At 48.9% G+C, this 12764-nt stretch overlaps 1 protein-coding gene across 1 annotated transcript in view; it reads right to left on the minus strand.

The window, feature by feature from the left end:
* The window catches only part of LOC134161348 (alpha-2-macroglobulin-like protein 1), a 28029-nt gene that overhangs the window by 3830 nt on the left and 11435 nt on the right, over positions 1-12764 (minus strand). The window contains exons 15-35 of the mRNA XM_062614069.1: positions 12587-12736; positions 12195-12347; positions 11323-11407; positions 10399-10513; positions 9493-9718; positions 9255-9381; positions 8540-8661; positions 8031-8085; positions 7337-7420; positions 6123-6299; positions 5902-5983; positions 4976-5132; positions 4684-4758; positions 4143-4305; positions 3551-3765; positions 3197-3412; positions 2960-3084; positions 2659-2749; positions 1919-1987; positions 1503-1605; positions 1327-1368 (exon numbers count right to left, since the gene is read on the minus strand). Of these exons, the coding sequence (XP_062470053.1) occupies positions 1328-1368; positions 1503-1605; positions 1919-1987; positions 2659-2749; positions 2960-3084; positions 3197-3412; positions 3551-3765; positions 4143-4305; positions 4684-4758; positions 4976-5132; positions 5902-5983; positions 6123-6299; positions 7337-7420; positions 8031-8085; positions 8540-8661; positions 9255-9381; positions 9493-9718; positions 10399-10513; positions 11323-11407; positions 12195-12347; positions 12587-12736 (2631 nt within the window). The 3' untranslated portion in view covers position 1327. The remainder of the gene's footprint in view (positions 1-1326; positions 1369-1502; positions 1606-1918; positions 1988-2658; positions 2750-2959; positions 3085-3196; positions 3413-3550; positions 3766-4142; positions 4306-4683; positions 4759-4975; positions 5133-5901; positions 5984-6122; positions 6300-7336; positions 7421-8030; positions 8086-8539; positions 8662-9254; positions 9382-9492; positions 9719-10398; positions 10514-11322; positions 11408-12194; positions 12348-12586; positions 12737-12764) is intronic.

Consider the following 12764-nt stretch of genomic DNA (forward strand, 5'->3'; position numbering starts at 1 on the left):
GCATGTTCACTTGCATCTTGTGCTCCAAAGCTGCCTGAGTCCTACTGCAGGAAGTATTAGGAGAAACCATAGGAAGCATGAGGAGAGAGCAATAGAGGAGGTAGGTAGATAAGTAGAAGGTTCATACATTGACAATGGCAGAAGTGGTATCTTCATGGGCTAAGCCTGCGGTCCATCAACAACTGGTGTAATCATGGCAAGGTTAGGGGACATGCTTACTTTCATTCTTCCTCCAGCTGTGTACCAGATAAGTGACACACACAAACCCTCACCCCAGCCCAGGTCCTCACAGTGCAGGCACAACTGCTGGACTGCTGTGAACCCTCAGTCCATTCACTAGAGAGCAGGACCCACACAGGCCCATCTTTAATGGAGGCTGTGTCTCAGCTGGGACACTCCTCCCATTCAGTGACCAAACTGGAATATTGGGCAAGGGCAGTAGTCATGGCATGGCAGTTTCTCTCCTTTCCTTTATCATAAGTATGGGAGCTTCTCCACCCTTTTCTGAGGCACCATGTGCAATTGTGGTGACAGAAATGAAGACAAATAAGGAAGTCATAATCCAGTCCTTCCATGGCTGTTGCCAGGCTGTGGAAGGTGCCTTGTCTTGGCTAGTAATGGGGGTGGCTCTCTAGGCAGGTCCCTAGCCAGCACTCTCTGTGGGATGGTGTCAGGATGCAGCATTGTACTTTATCAAGATTCTGTCTTATCCTTACCGAAGGGACTTCTCCAGACCTGTCCTGGCTTCAGGGTACTACTAGCAAGCCATCCCACTTCTAGCAGCAGGGTATGTCACCTCACAAGACAGTCACATCTTCCCAGTTTCAGCTTGGTCCTTGGCCAGTGAATATAGTGGGAGGTGGAGGGAATGGAGCCATGCTTGGGTCTGAGGGCCTTTGTTAGCACAGGTTGCTATGGCTTTGCATTCTTGCTGCATGTGATGCTTCCTTCCTCACTCTCATTTTCATAGAATTATAGAATGGTTTGGGTTGGAAAGGACCGTAAAATCATCCAGTTCCAAACCCCCTGACACAGGGAGGGACACCTCACACTAGACCATGTCACCCAAGGCTCTGTCCAATCTGGCCTTGAAAAGAGATGATGTCCCTCTCTCCGCATTCCACCAGAGCCTTCCAGCTGCCTCTGGCTGCAAAACAGCCCCAGTACTAGCTCACACCTAGCCACAGGTATCTGCCAGCCTTTCTTTCTGGCTGGATGCATGCTCACCACTGATTACCATCCCCCTTCCCTTCTTAGATTGCTTACATTCCCCATGTTCCACCCTTCTGATGCCCTGTCTGTGTCACACAGGAACTTGCTGCGTACCTCAACTACAGACAGCACCGTAGTCAGCCAAGGCTTGCTCCTCTGCAAATGGAAATAAGGAAGTTGATTACACACGCATGCATGCACACAGAAAAGAGTGCACAACATCTTTTTCCAGACAGAAAACTAAGAACTCAGCTCCCAAACACCAAAGTAGGAGGGAATCTGCAACCCACCTGGCTGGTAGTAATCGTAGACTTTGATGATGGCTTTTTTCAGGTTCTTCATCTGAATTACTTGTTCCAGTTGCAGAATGAAAGTCTGAGATTCATCGTTGAGCTTGTGGAGGTGGAAAGATATTAGCAAGGAAGGGGAAAAAGAAGTCATTGCATCTTCATCTTTCCTAGCTTGAATGCTTTCCTGCACTAAATATTTCTAATCCATTGCAGATTCTGAATTTCAGAAATGAGGGTGCATAAGGAATAGCAAATGCTTACCCAATGACAATGAAATTGGGCAAGCTTCCTCCATCCACAGTTCTACCAGTGCTCTTTTTCCATGCCTAGCCCAGCCTTGGGCTTCTCACACAGCTCTTTGTCCTCCTGCCTCTTGCACTTGCTCTGCCAAACCACATGATTTTGTTCCCACTTACCTTGTCCAGATAAATGTAGACCACATCAGCTTTCACTTCTATTTTCTTAACAATGGTTCTGCGCTCCAGCTGGGATGGGAAACAATAACACAAGGAAATCTGTGAGCACTTCCCTTATGGCTTCCTGACCTGGGGGACCTACTGCTGTATTGAAAGGATGGTGTGGAGTCTGTGTGGAACTGTGTCTTTCTCACAGGTTGACCTCTGCTGTCACCACTCAGTTAGAGGAACCTCCCACTCTGGGGACAAAAGGCTGTGTGGATAGTACATAGGACTGATGCATTGGTCAGCAAAGACGTGCAGATCCCAGAAAAGATTCTTGTTAGCTCATCTCACTGACTGCTCTTGAAAGACCTGCCTGGGGACTGTGCACATAATTTATCTTTCAATTTTATGGCTTAATTAGGGGGGCATGAAAATCTTTTGGGCTATAATTAGAAATCTTTTGGGCTATAATTAGAGTCTCTGTAAGAAATCTTGTCTTAGCATTTCTGGCAAAAAAATCCTGGTGTTCAGCACACCCAGCAGTACATTGTTCCTGGCTGAAGTCAGAATAATGTCAGAGAAGCTGAACCACCTCTGATCTCCTGTAGCCAATGTCTGTGAGGCCTGTATAGAAACCAGAAGTTTTGGTTCAGTTACAACAACAAAGGGTCTCTGCTAATTTAGTTACCTTATGGCCTGAAATGAATAGTTCCCAACAACAGAAGCAAGCAGATGGGACCCTCCAAAGTCCTTACCAGCATTCTGGATCTAGGAGCCAGGACGAATCCAGACAGAAGGGAGACCTCCAGGATCACCATGTTGGACGTGACCCTGCTCCCAATGTAGCTGGAGAAGAAGAAAGAGTCAGAGGGTCTGGCTCTGTGAAAATAGTGCCCTCTGAGTCCCCCTTCCAGGAGGTAGCCAGCACCTTCCTTCCCCACCCCTTCCACCTACAAAATTCACACCCTGCCCCAACTACCAGGTCCCTCCATTGCAGCCCTGAGGCTTTCCCCAGGCACAGGGGGTTTTGCTGGAGGAGGAAACCCTTGGGGTCACCTGGTAAGGATGCGGATGGTGAGGACATGCGCATTGGCCTGGCTGCAGTTGGTCAGCTCCGTGTTGACACGCAGAGTGAAGGTCACAGCAGCCCGTGGGGGAGGCTCGTGGTACCTCAGCACTGTCTGTAGGGTGAGGATCAGGATGAGAGAAGACAGGCCAGGCATGATCTCTTGAAGGAAGAGAAGGCAGAATCCTTCACCTCTCCTCTTTCTCACACTCATTCCACCTCCTCACCTGAGCAAAGACACAGCTACTGCCATGGACCTGCACCAAGAACTGCCCCGGGACCTCTGCCAGTGCTGCCTGCTGCACCAGCAGCCTCTTCTCGCGGTTGACTTGGAAAGTCTTCCCAAAGCCCCTCTGAGACTTCACCCTCACAAGTGCCTGTCCTGATGTGCTGAATGTTCTTGCTGCATATTTTGCTAAGGCTTGCAAGGCAACAACTGTGTCCTAGAAAGGGAGAGACAGCCAACCTTCTGGAAGCATCAGCTCTAGCGAAGCTGACTTGGGAGCAGGAAGACTCAAGAAGATTCTCCCTGACAACCTCAGGTGCAAAAGTATATCAACCCACAGGGAGCTACTTGTTACCTGGGTGGAGGCAAAGCCCCCGTAGGCATTCTGCTGACTGGTCAGCCATGCCACAGCACCAGCTGCAATTGTCATGTCCCCTGCATGCACCCTTGGCTTAGAGAGGTACGCCAGGAGCACATAGGCTGTCAACTCTGTGTCCACTGACTGAGTACCAGGCCAGAATTCTGTGGAAGCTGGAGAGCTTGGCTTGGGACTCCAGTGGATTTGTCCTCCTGCAGAATGAAGAGAAGCATGCAGGCTATCTGGAGAGGAATATAATTGATTGGATTCACAGGAAACAAAACCCAGAGTCCTTTCAGGGCTCCTTCAGCTCATTGCCTGTACTGAGCCCAGCATCGTTTTATTCAGTTTATTCTCCTGGGCTTCATCTGGTCTTAGCTCACAGATTCTTACCTCCTGCTTCAAGAGGGCCCTGGAATCTTCCCACTGAGGAAACTCTTCCTGATAAATCACCCTTCTCAGTCACAGTGCAGTTACTACTCAAATATGTACAAATACATACGTAATTTTTAACCACTCTAGCTTAACCACACATTACTCCAGATCCCAGGAGTGAACAAGAAGCATTACCCCAAAGAGCAGTCAGCACCTGATTTGATGGCCTGCTCCTCCAGTTTGTACAGCAGCTCCTGCGTTGTCTCATAGTCCCCAGCCAGGGCAAAGGCATAAGCCAGCAGGGCTTCCGTGTAGATGTCGGTGATGTTATGAACTGCCTGCTGCAGGCAGCGGAGGGTAGCCTGCATCAGCTTGCCCTGCATTGGGAGAAGAGACACATGCCAAACTCTGACAGGGGCAAAAAAGGGGCAGGGGTGCTCATTCCAGGGAGCCAGGTTATGTCTTCCTGATGTAGTTCCAGAGAAACATCATATTCGATTGCACAGTCACTTGAGGAAACAATCAGTTCAGGCCCAGTGTGTGCTGGGAGCCCTAGCCACCAAACACTATTGCACCATACCAGTTTTACAGTGTTATATCTCTCTTGAGGAAGGACTTGACAGTTTGCCCAAATATTGGCTCCCTCACAGCAGTTCGCTACCTGTTCCTGGCCTGGAGATTGACTGAATTATGGGCTGAGCAGTGCCTAGGCATGGGAGTGTACAGGAGAGCAGGAGCAGCAGGAGCGTGCTCACCTTCAGTGGCTGACCCAGCTCCAGCAGTGCTGCAGCGACATATGCCCCGAGGGAAATCTCATCATCCACGCTGCCCTGTGAAGGGAATGTACCTTTCACCCTAAGTACTGATTGGCAGTGACTCCACAGGAGGGTATCACATTCCCAGCCCCATAACCTCCTCTCTTTAAGGCTGGCTGCACAGGTTGCAGGAGCGACTTTTCAGGATCCTTTGGGATCACACTATCTTTTGCTGTCACAACATCCACCCAGCCATTTCCCAGCTGTGCTGCCTGGCTTGGCCCTCATTTACCTTTAGGGAGGAGTGAAAGAGGCTCCCTTTGATGGCAAAGCAGCCACTGGGAAGCTGTTTTTTCTCTAGCCAGCGTATGGCATCCTGGACATTCCTGTCATCTACATAGATGTACTTTCTGGCTTGGCTGAAACTCTTGACCACAAAAGCTGTCAGCCTAGGAAGAGGACGAGTTGCAAAAGAAAGAGAAACACAAAAAAAGGCAAAGATAAAGCCAAAGGCCTCCTGGTGCATGTCCCTGAAGTTAACACTGACATAGCGGTGTGCAAAACGAGTCATTTTTGTACAGAAAGGCGAGCTTAAAGTGGAAATGGGCCGCAGGACCTGCAGTCTGACTCCACAAATGTACTATGCATGTACTTTACCCAGTCATTTCACAGGTGAAGAACCTCTTGCCCCTTCTACTTTTATCTGTTGCACTTCATCTCCCTCAAATACTTTGAGACAATCTTGAATTTCCCACTTTCTTCCTCCCTTCCTTTCTCTATTTCTCCCAGCCCAGACACCACAGGGTCAAGCTGGGCCAATGCAGATCTTTCAAACTCTCCCAAGCAATTCCCTCCCCGGGGAGATAGTTTCTTATTGCTCTTCCCTGATCTACCACTGGACAGGATGTACCTTGGCTGCCAGAACACCAACAGCAGTAGGTGGTGGTGTCTGTGGGGCAACAGCATGGCCACAGAGATGAAAAGGGACCTCCTACTCCCTGGGACCACATCTCTGCTGTTCCATTTACCCAGAAACTCCGCAGGCCTGCTTGGCTGCTTTTTCAAGTGGCTCCAGTCCCCCAGTCTGTCTCCCTGCCAGAGAGTTCCTGGGGTCTCCATCCAAAAGAAGAAGCACACATTCTAACAGCATTCCAGTCACATTAGCTGCTCTGGCCCACACAGCTAAAATCAGAAGTGAGGGATATTTGTAGTGCTTACCAAGTGTTCCCTTCCCCATCCTGCTGTCCAAAGATACTGTAGGACCCATCTCTGTGCCTATAAAGAAGCTGCATCTGGTACCCTAAGGAATGGGAACAGTGATTAGTCCAACACAGTAACACAGAGGGGCCAGCATTGACGAAGTGAGTGCAAGGGCAAGCGCTGTGGGTAGACTGGACACTGGGGAAGGCAGAGGAGCAAGGTGGGTCTGTTGTACTTGCCATTGCGCAGGAATCCTGTCGCCCTCTCCTTGATCTCAAGGGTCAGCTGCCTCGTCTTCTCCAGGTACTGCAGCACATAGACAATGGGGGCAAACAGCACCATGTTCTGCTCCCCACAGCCGTGGGGCAACTGCACCAGGTGGTCCATGTTCTGCAGTGCCATCCCCATGAGGTCACCTATGCAAGGGTATGAGAAACAAAGCAAGTGTAAGCATGATTTGAGGTGTTTCTCAGCCAGGTAGTGGATAATTCTCTCAGCACATGAGGAAAACACTGGAGGGAGGAGGAAAGAGGAGTGAACAAGAGAGTGCAGGATGGAGAGTAGTGACTGTTTTGCCATTTCCTAGTCTTGCATCATGGTGCAGGATGACCACACCATGGAGTTCCTGAGGAGCTTTCCCTTTGCAGTCTGAAGGGCTCCAACCATAACGAGTACTATTTGTAAAAGGCTGTGAACAGACCTGCAGTTGCTCAGTGTGTGTCACACAGACAGACATATTAAAGCACTTAGGGAAAGGTTGACATGTTTCTGGTCCTTAGCCAGCCCTGTTCTACCTGGCCATATCTCAAGAGTCAAAATGTCAGTAAGTTAGCAAGGGTGGTAGTCAGATGGTGTGAAGATGTCTATATGTCCTCCAGCCATCCAGAAAATGTTAGTATTCAGTTTATCCCTTTGGGGTTCTGTTGCATAATATCCATGGCTACTTATGCCAGGCCTAGCTTCATATCAATTCTGGTATGGAGCCCAGTGCAATGAGTGTTTTGAACTGTAGGTATGTCTGGCCCCATAGCCTCTCCAAAGTGTTATTTTGCAACTTAGTAATGCTGAAAATGATTTCTTCTCTCCAGAAGCTTTTGTTGTAGCAGCAGATCTTAACAGAAAGACAAGATGGTTACGAGCTTTGCTGAATGTATTTACAGAGCATTAGGCAAGTTCTCAAAGTCCCATCAAAAACAAAGACCTAGGATCTCTGCTCCAAAGTTCTATCTAGCCAAATAAGGATTATTCTCTTCTGCAGTTTACTGTTGTCATGAAATCCTAAGTGCTAATCCAAAAATCTGAAAGCCTGGTGTTGGCAAACCTTGCAGAGAAGAAACACAGCATCCTGTCTTTGGAGCAGTTTCATGTCAGATGTATCCCTTGACACCATCACCAAGCTAAGCCTTGCTCATCTGTAACAGCAGCCAGTGAGCCCACAGCAGGAATCACCTACCTGAGATGGAAATCAAAGCCCTGGTAGATCCCTTTACTACATTTTCAGGGAGGTGAAGGGACACAGGTTCTTCAGCCATGTTTCCTGAAAGAAACGTGTGTAGCATGAAAAAAATCAAGCCAAATCCATCTAACTAAAGAACAATACTGGCACAGATAAATGGGACACTGCCTACATCCTCCTCATACTGACTGCTCCTTACAGTCTGTTCCAGTCATTACAAAAAACTCTACTGCCTGGAAACTTCTCAGATGAGAAGAGACATGAGAGCTGCTGGGTGGCCTGAGGGCTGATTGAGCTTCACAACTCAATTCACTGCACTCCAAAAGAATCACAGCTGGTCGTCACTCAGCAGCTAAGCTGAGTCTCATCCTGGGGAGACCTTCAGTGCTGCAGGGACAGGGTGGGAGGGTTGGAGCAGCTCTCACTGGTGACTGTCAAGCCCAGGAATGCCCAGGGGCTGCAGTATGGGAAGGAGATGACAGAGCAGGATTTTAGGACCTATACTCAGTGGCAAATTCAGTAGGACAGCCATGTAGAAGTAACATTTCTTGTTCTTTCTTGTCTAAAAGGAAGCAAAATTTGCTATGTGGAAAATCATTTGAGAATTCTTCCATCAGACCTCCCACAGTTTAGTTCTATTCTCAGTTCTGGTTATTTCAGGCTGCAGAACCCGTTCAGGCTGTCCACATACCTCCTCTTGGGCACAGAAGGGAGCTGAAAGATTTCTCCACTAACACACCTTCTGGCTGCCAGGGCAGGAGCATGAACATCAGGAGAAACAAGAATACACATGAAATTCCCAAAATTTCAGAGCAATTTCAAGTCTCAATTCAGTGGTTAGTCCCCAGGCTGTCAGGGACTCCATCCTCCTCGCCTTTGGCAGGCCTGCACTGCCGAAGCCTCACTGCTCAAGAGAGCAAGAGCAAGCCTGAGGGATGGGGCTCTCATGTTCAATGGTTGATTGAGCAGTGAAACACACAGAGAAACACAGACATGATGTACGAATGTAGCTCAAGAAGGAGTACCACAAGAAGGGAATAGGCTTGGCTACTGGGGGGAACAAGGCAAACTGAGCCCCATCCTTGGTATGCTAACACTGGCCAAAAAATGAGAAGCCAAAACCATTTAGGTGAGTTCAGCCTCCCTTCCCCCAGGGGCAGAGCTACCCAGAGAGAGAAGCAAGCCCACTCTTATACTGACCCGGACCAGCAAGTGTTTGACCAGTGTATGCCTCCGCTTCAGGGTAGATGGCAAGGGCTTCTTGCCCCCACAGCGTGGCGTGGTGTCCAGTACCTCTATCCTCACTGTGATATTCAAAGTCCCTAGCAAATAAATTGAACAGAGCCTGTTTCTTATATCTGTGGCCAATTACAGTCTACTTGAGTTAACTGAGAGCGGTCTGAGATGCTTGGGGTAGCTGGTCTTCATGGCCTCAGCGATTTGGCTGGTAAAAAGGTGAGCCAGCCAGTACCAATGGCTTTTTCAGACACCACAAGCATGAAGGAGCTAGGTCACCTAATTAACAGGTGACTTCATCACACTACAATATGACTGTAACAGCAAAAGGCCCAAAAGGCCATTGGATCTCATTGTACCCTTCCTATTGCATCTGAAGCACAGCACCAGCAATACAATGTTCCCACACACACATTCATGCAGTCCCTTCCTCCCCAGCTGGTCCTACAGCCCTCTCCTTGAGAGTTTTCCATGCCACCTATTTAGTTCCTGTCCTCTCTGGTGAGCCTGTCTAAGGAGAGAGAAAGAAAGAAGACATAATGGATCACATGCTTGAGCCACTAAGAACAAACTTTGGGATCCAAGTGATGCAAGGCTCTGTCAGTTTCTCTGCACCTCCCACTCCTCCTCACTTCAGTTTTAGGGTTCTACACCACCAGCCCCATTTTCTCAGCCATACCCAGCTGCACTGCTGTCACATTCCACAAGAAGGTCTTGGACTCCTCTGCGCACAGACACTCCTTATCCCTGCAGGTCCGGCACGTCTCTACCTGGAAGTCTGAGGATTTAGCCAGGGCCACACTGATCTAAGGGAATGACAGATGCAAGTGAGTAACTGGCAAGTCAGGAGAGACAGCTTGGTACAATGCGCTCTACAACTAGATGGCATGGGAGATCTGCCCCACACGGGCACACACCTGCATGCACTGCTGTAGGTAGTGGAAGACGGTAGCTTTCAGCACAAAGGTCTCTCCTCGGATGACGGAATATGGCAGTGGCACATCCACAAAGAAGGACTGGACTGTTCTGAGGCTCGTGGTCGGGGCAAGGCCAAATCCCCTCCCAGACAAGCAGAATGTTTTGACTTTCCATGCTGCAGCAGCAGCAGGTGCTGTGACCAGGACACTCCTGCTGCCATTGGAGCTGAGAGGAAAAGAGCACTTGCATGAAGAAATTCATCCCATTCCACTGGAATGAGGAGGGCCTATGGCCCTGGGTGAGGAGGGTGTTGCTGATCCTCATGCTGGGATCAACCTCTGCTAAATCACCAATGACTTATGTCCCAGTGGCTCACAGCAAGGCAGCTCTAAGCAGTTTGTTCACTAGAGTCATTTAAACCCTGCCTAAATGACATCAGCAATGCCTTCATACTCTTCTTCTGAGCAAGACACTATCCAAGCATTCCAGTTGCATGCACTCAGCAGCATGGTGTCAGTCAACAGCATGACATCTGGAAAGCAGCAGCACCATATTCTCCTGAGTGCTTACTCATCAGTCTTAGTCTAAGTACTGTGAACAAGGGCTACAAATTTAGCTGGTGCACCCACCAAATTGAGAGGTTAGTAGAGTGCACCCAGTGGCACTTGGTGGTTTGGTCTGAAAGAGTATTGCTCTTCCCTAAACTTGTGTAGGCTTCAGTGCTGCACCTCAGAGTCTACTAGTCCTTCAGTTTGACGCACTACAAGTGCAGGAAGGAGCCATGAAACTCACGTGTAGACCTCTTTTTACACCTATGGCTGGGCTTTTGCACAAGGCAAGTCAGCCAAGACTCAATATCAAAGGGATCACCCTTCTGACCATTTGTAAAGTTGTATATCGTTTACCCAACAGAGAACAGATTCCAGATCCAAGTTTCAGGGAAATAGTGGTGAAGTCTTCCATGGGCTGTAAATTGGGGTTGTTCCTTAGTGATTCTTTGGTATTCTGTAGGAAGTCCCCCTGAAAGAAAGAATAAGGAGTCCCACCAAAGTGGGAGAAGTGATCCCTGCCAATGGTAGACATCCTAGCACAATGGCAAGAGGCGAAGCAAGCAGTAAAAGAGACATGGGAAGAGTCTGGCAGAGGAAAACACAAGGGAGTGGGATTATGTGGTAAAGGGGGTAAAATAGGAAGGGAAAATAGGAAGGGAAAAGAGAGTGAAAACAGGAGAACCATCTTGCAGTGAGCTGGTTGCAAGTTTTCCAAGACTTGGTTAGACAAAGCCCCTTGCTGACCTGACCCAGAATTGGTGCTAAAGAGACCAGGGATCATCAGAGAGCCATTTTAACCAACACTTCAGTAATTCTGTGAATAACAATACTGTTTGCTGGTCTGCAGAATACTCACAACCCTCTGCAGGCAATGATTTCAGTATCAGCAGGTGTGTAAGCCATCTTAGTATGATTACCTAGTGCAAACTCAGACACAGAGGAAGGAAGTGACTGTCCCTGAGGATGCAGGTGGGGAAGGACACACAGCCTGTGGGGTAGTCACTTAGAAATAGATACTGGCCCATATTTGGGTTTGTCTGTGCCAGGAAAGGAATGCCATCTTTCAGTGTCAGGTACTGATGTTCTTCAGAACCCTTTTTATATGGACTGGGTCATTCCTGCTGAGGCTGGTGGACTGGGCAGCAGGAATGCTGCTCCAACAGGAGCTGTGGTATCACTCCTGCTGCTCTTCAGAGAGCCAAACTTCACCAGCAAACCCCAGAGTGCTCTTCCATCTGGGTGATCACATGTCCCAGGTAGGCTGAAAGTACAGCTCACCCATGGCTGGCTTCTTATCTGCCTGGTGAAAGCACTGAGGCGGCTTCTTGACTACAAGGTTTGAAAAGATCTTCAGCCCCATGTTCTGTTAGGAAAAGAAGGAGGACAAGGGAGGCAGTAACGCATCTGTGAGGAGGAGGTCACTAAACCACCAACTCTCTTCTGGGGAACACTCAGATGTCTTGTTCATCTCAACTCATTTCCAGTGGCAATGGCACAGAAAAGAGGTGCCAATGTCCTACCCCATCCTTTAATGCATGCTGGAGGGAATAGCTGGATGAAATCCCCATTCAGCTCCCAAGGCTGTGACATGGGCCTGTACACAAACACAAGAGATGTCTCTATGATGTGCAAGAGCCTCCTAGGGTGCATCTCTATCACTAAATAAAAGAGGACAGGGTCTGATCCCCAGGTCCAAGGCCAAATGGCACTGCCTGTGTTGCGTCCATGCTGCTTAAGGCTAGTCCTTTCTAGAGATGATATGCCTTAAAGACACCAAGAAATCTGCCTGAGAACATCCCAAAAAAATAGTGCCAGAGAGCAGGCTAACAACTAAGCCATGTCAGCTATCTGTGATCTAATGCTTGGGTCACTCCCTGTCTCTCTTTTCTCTAATACTTAAAACAAACAGTACACAGCCCAGGACCTCACTCCCAAGCCAGAAAGCTGGAGTTTACTGGTCCAAGATCTTGTTTTCTTCATCTGTGGAGGCGAATACTCATAATGGGATTGTACATCCCTTGAGACAGCATAGCTGTCAGTACAGACAGCTGGGGCTGTCTGAAGAAGGCAAGGCCTACTCAGACTGATGGGGGAGAGAGATAAATGCCCATAATTTCAATAGCTGTGGGGAAAAATCACAAGATGATTACCCGGAAGAGGTTAAAGATGTCAGGCTGAAAGGAATGCTGTGTCTTCCCCCCTAGCAGAGATGTTGCGGACTGGGGCTGAACACAGCGATCTGAATACTCTTCTACTTGGGCAGGGTATCCATGTCGGTAGGCAGTAGGGAACAAACCATAGACCTAGGGAAAATCACAGTCAGGCAGGAATTAGGCAAGGAGCAGATACCTCCAGATGCTGCACTATACCTTCCTGTAGAATACATATCTGTTCCTGGCCATCTCCCAGGCAAACCCCACTTTCTCCTCCATACAAAGACCTCTTCATCCATTAGCCTCTGGTTCTCCCTGCCACAGCCCCTTCCTGCCTCCCCCAGCTTGTCCATCACTCCTGGCTTTTGTCTGGTTGCACAGACACTCACCATTTGGCTTGTCAGCTCGCTCTCTGGTCTCACAAGGAACATGTTTTCATCCACTGCCTGTACTGCACACAGGGAGCCGGGGGCTGCCTGCAGCTGGAGCTGCACTGTTGACCCTGGGTAGGCTTCTTTAGCTGTGAAACCCACCTGGACCTTGAGCAACACACCAAGAAAGGAAATG

Source organism: Pezoporus occidentalis, unplaced genomic scaffold (genome assembly GCF_034315485.1).
Source record: "Pezoporus occidentalis ecotype Australia unplaced genomic scaffold, CSIRO_AGI_Poc_V1 ctg172, whole genome shotgun sequence".
Taxonomy (NCBI): Eukaryota; Metazoa; Chordata; class Aves; order Psittaciformes; family Psittacidae; genus Pezoporus; species Pezoporus occidentalis.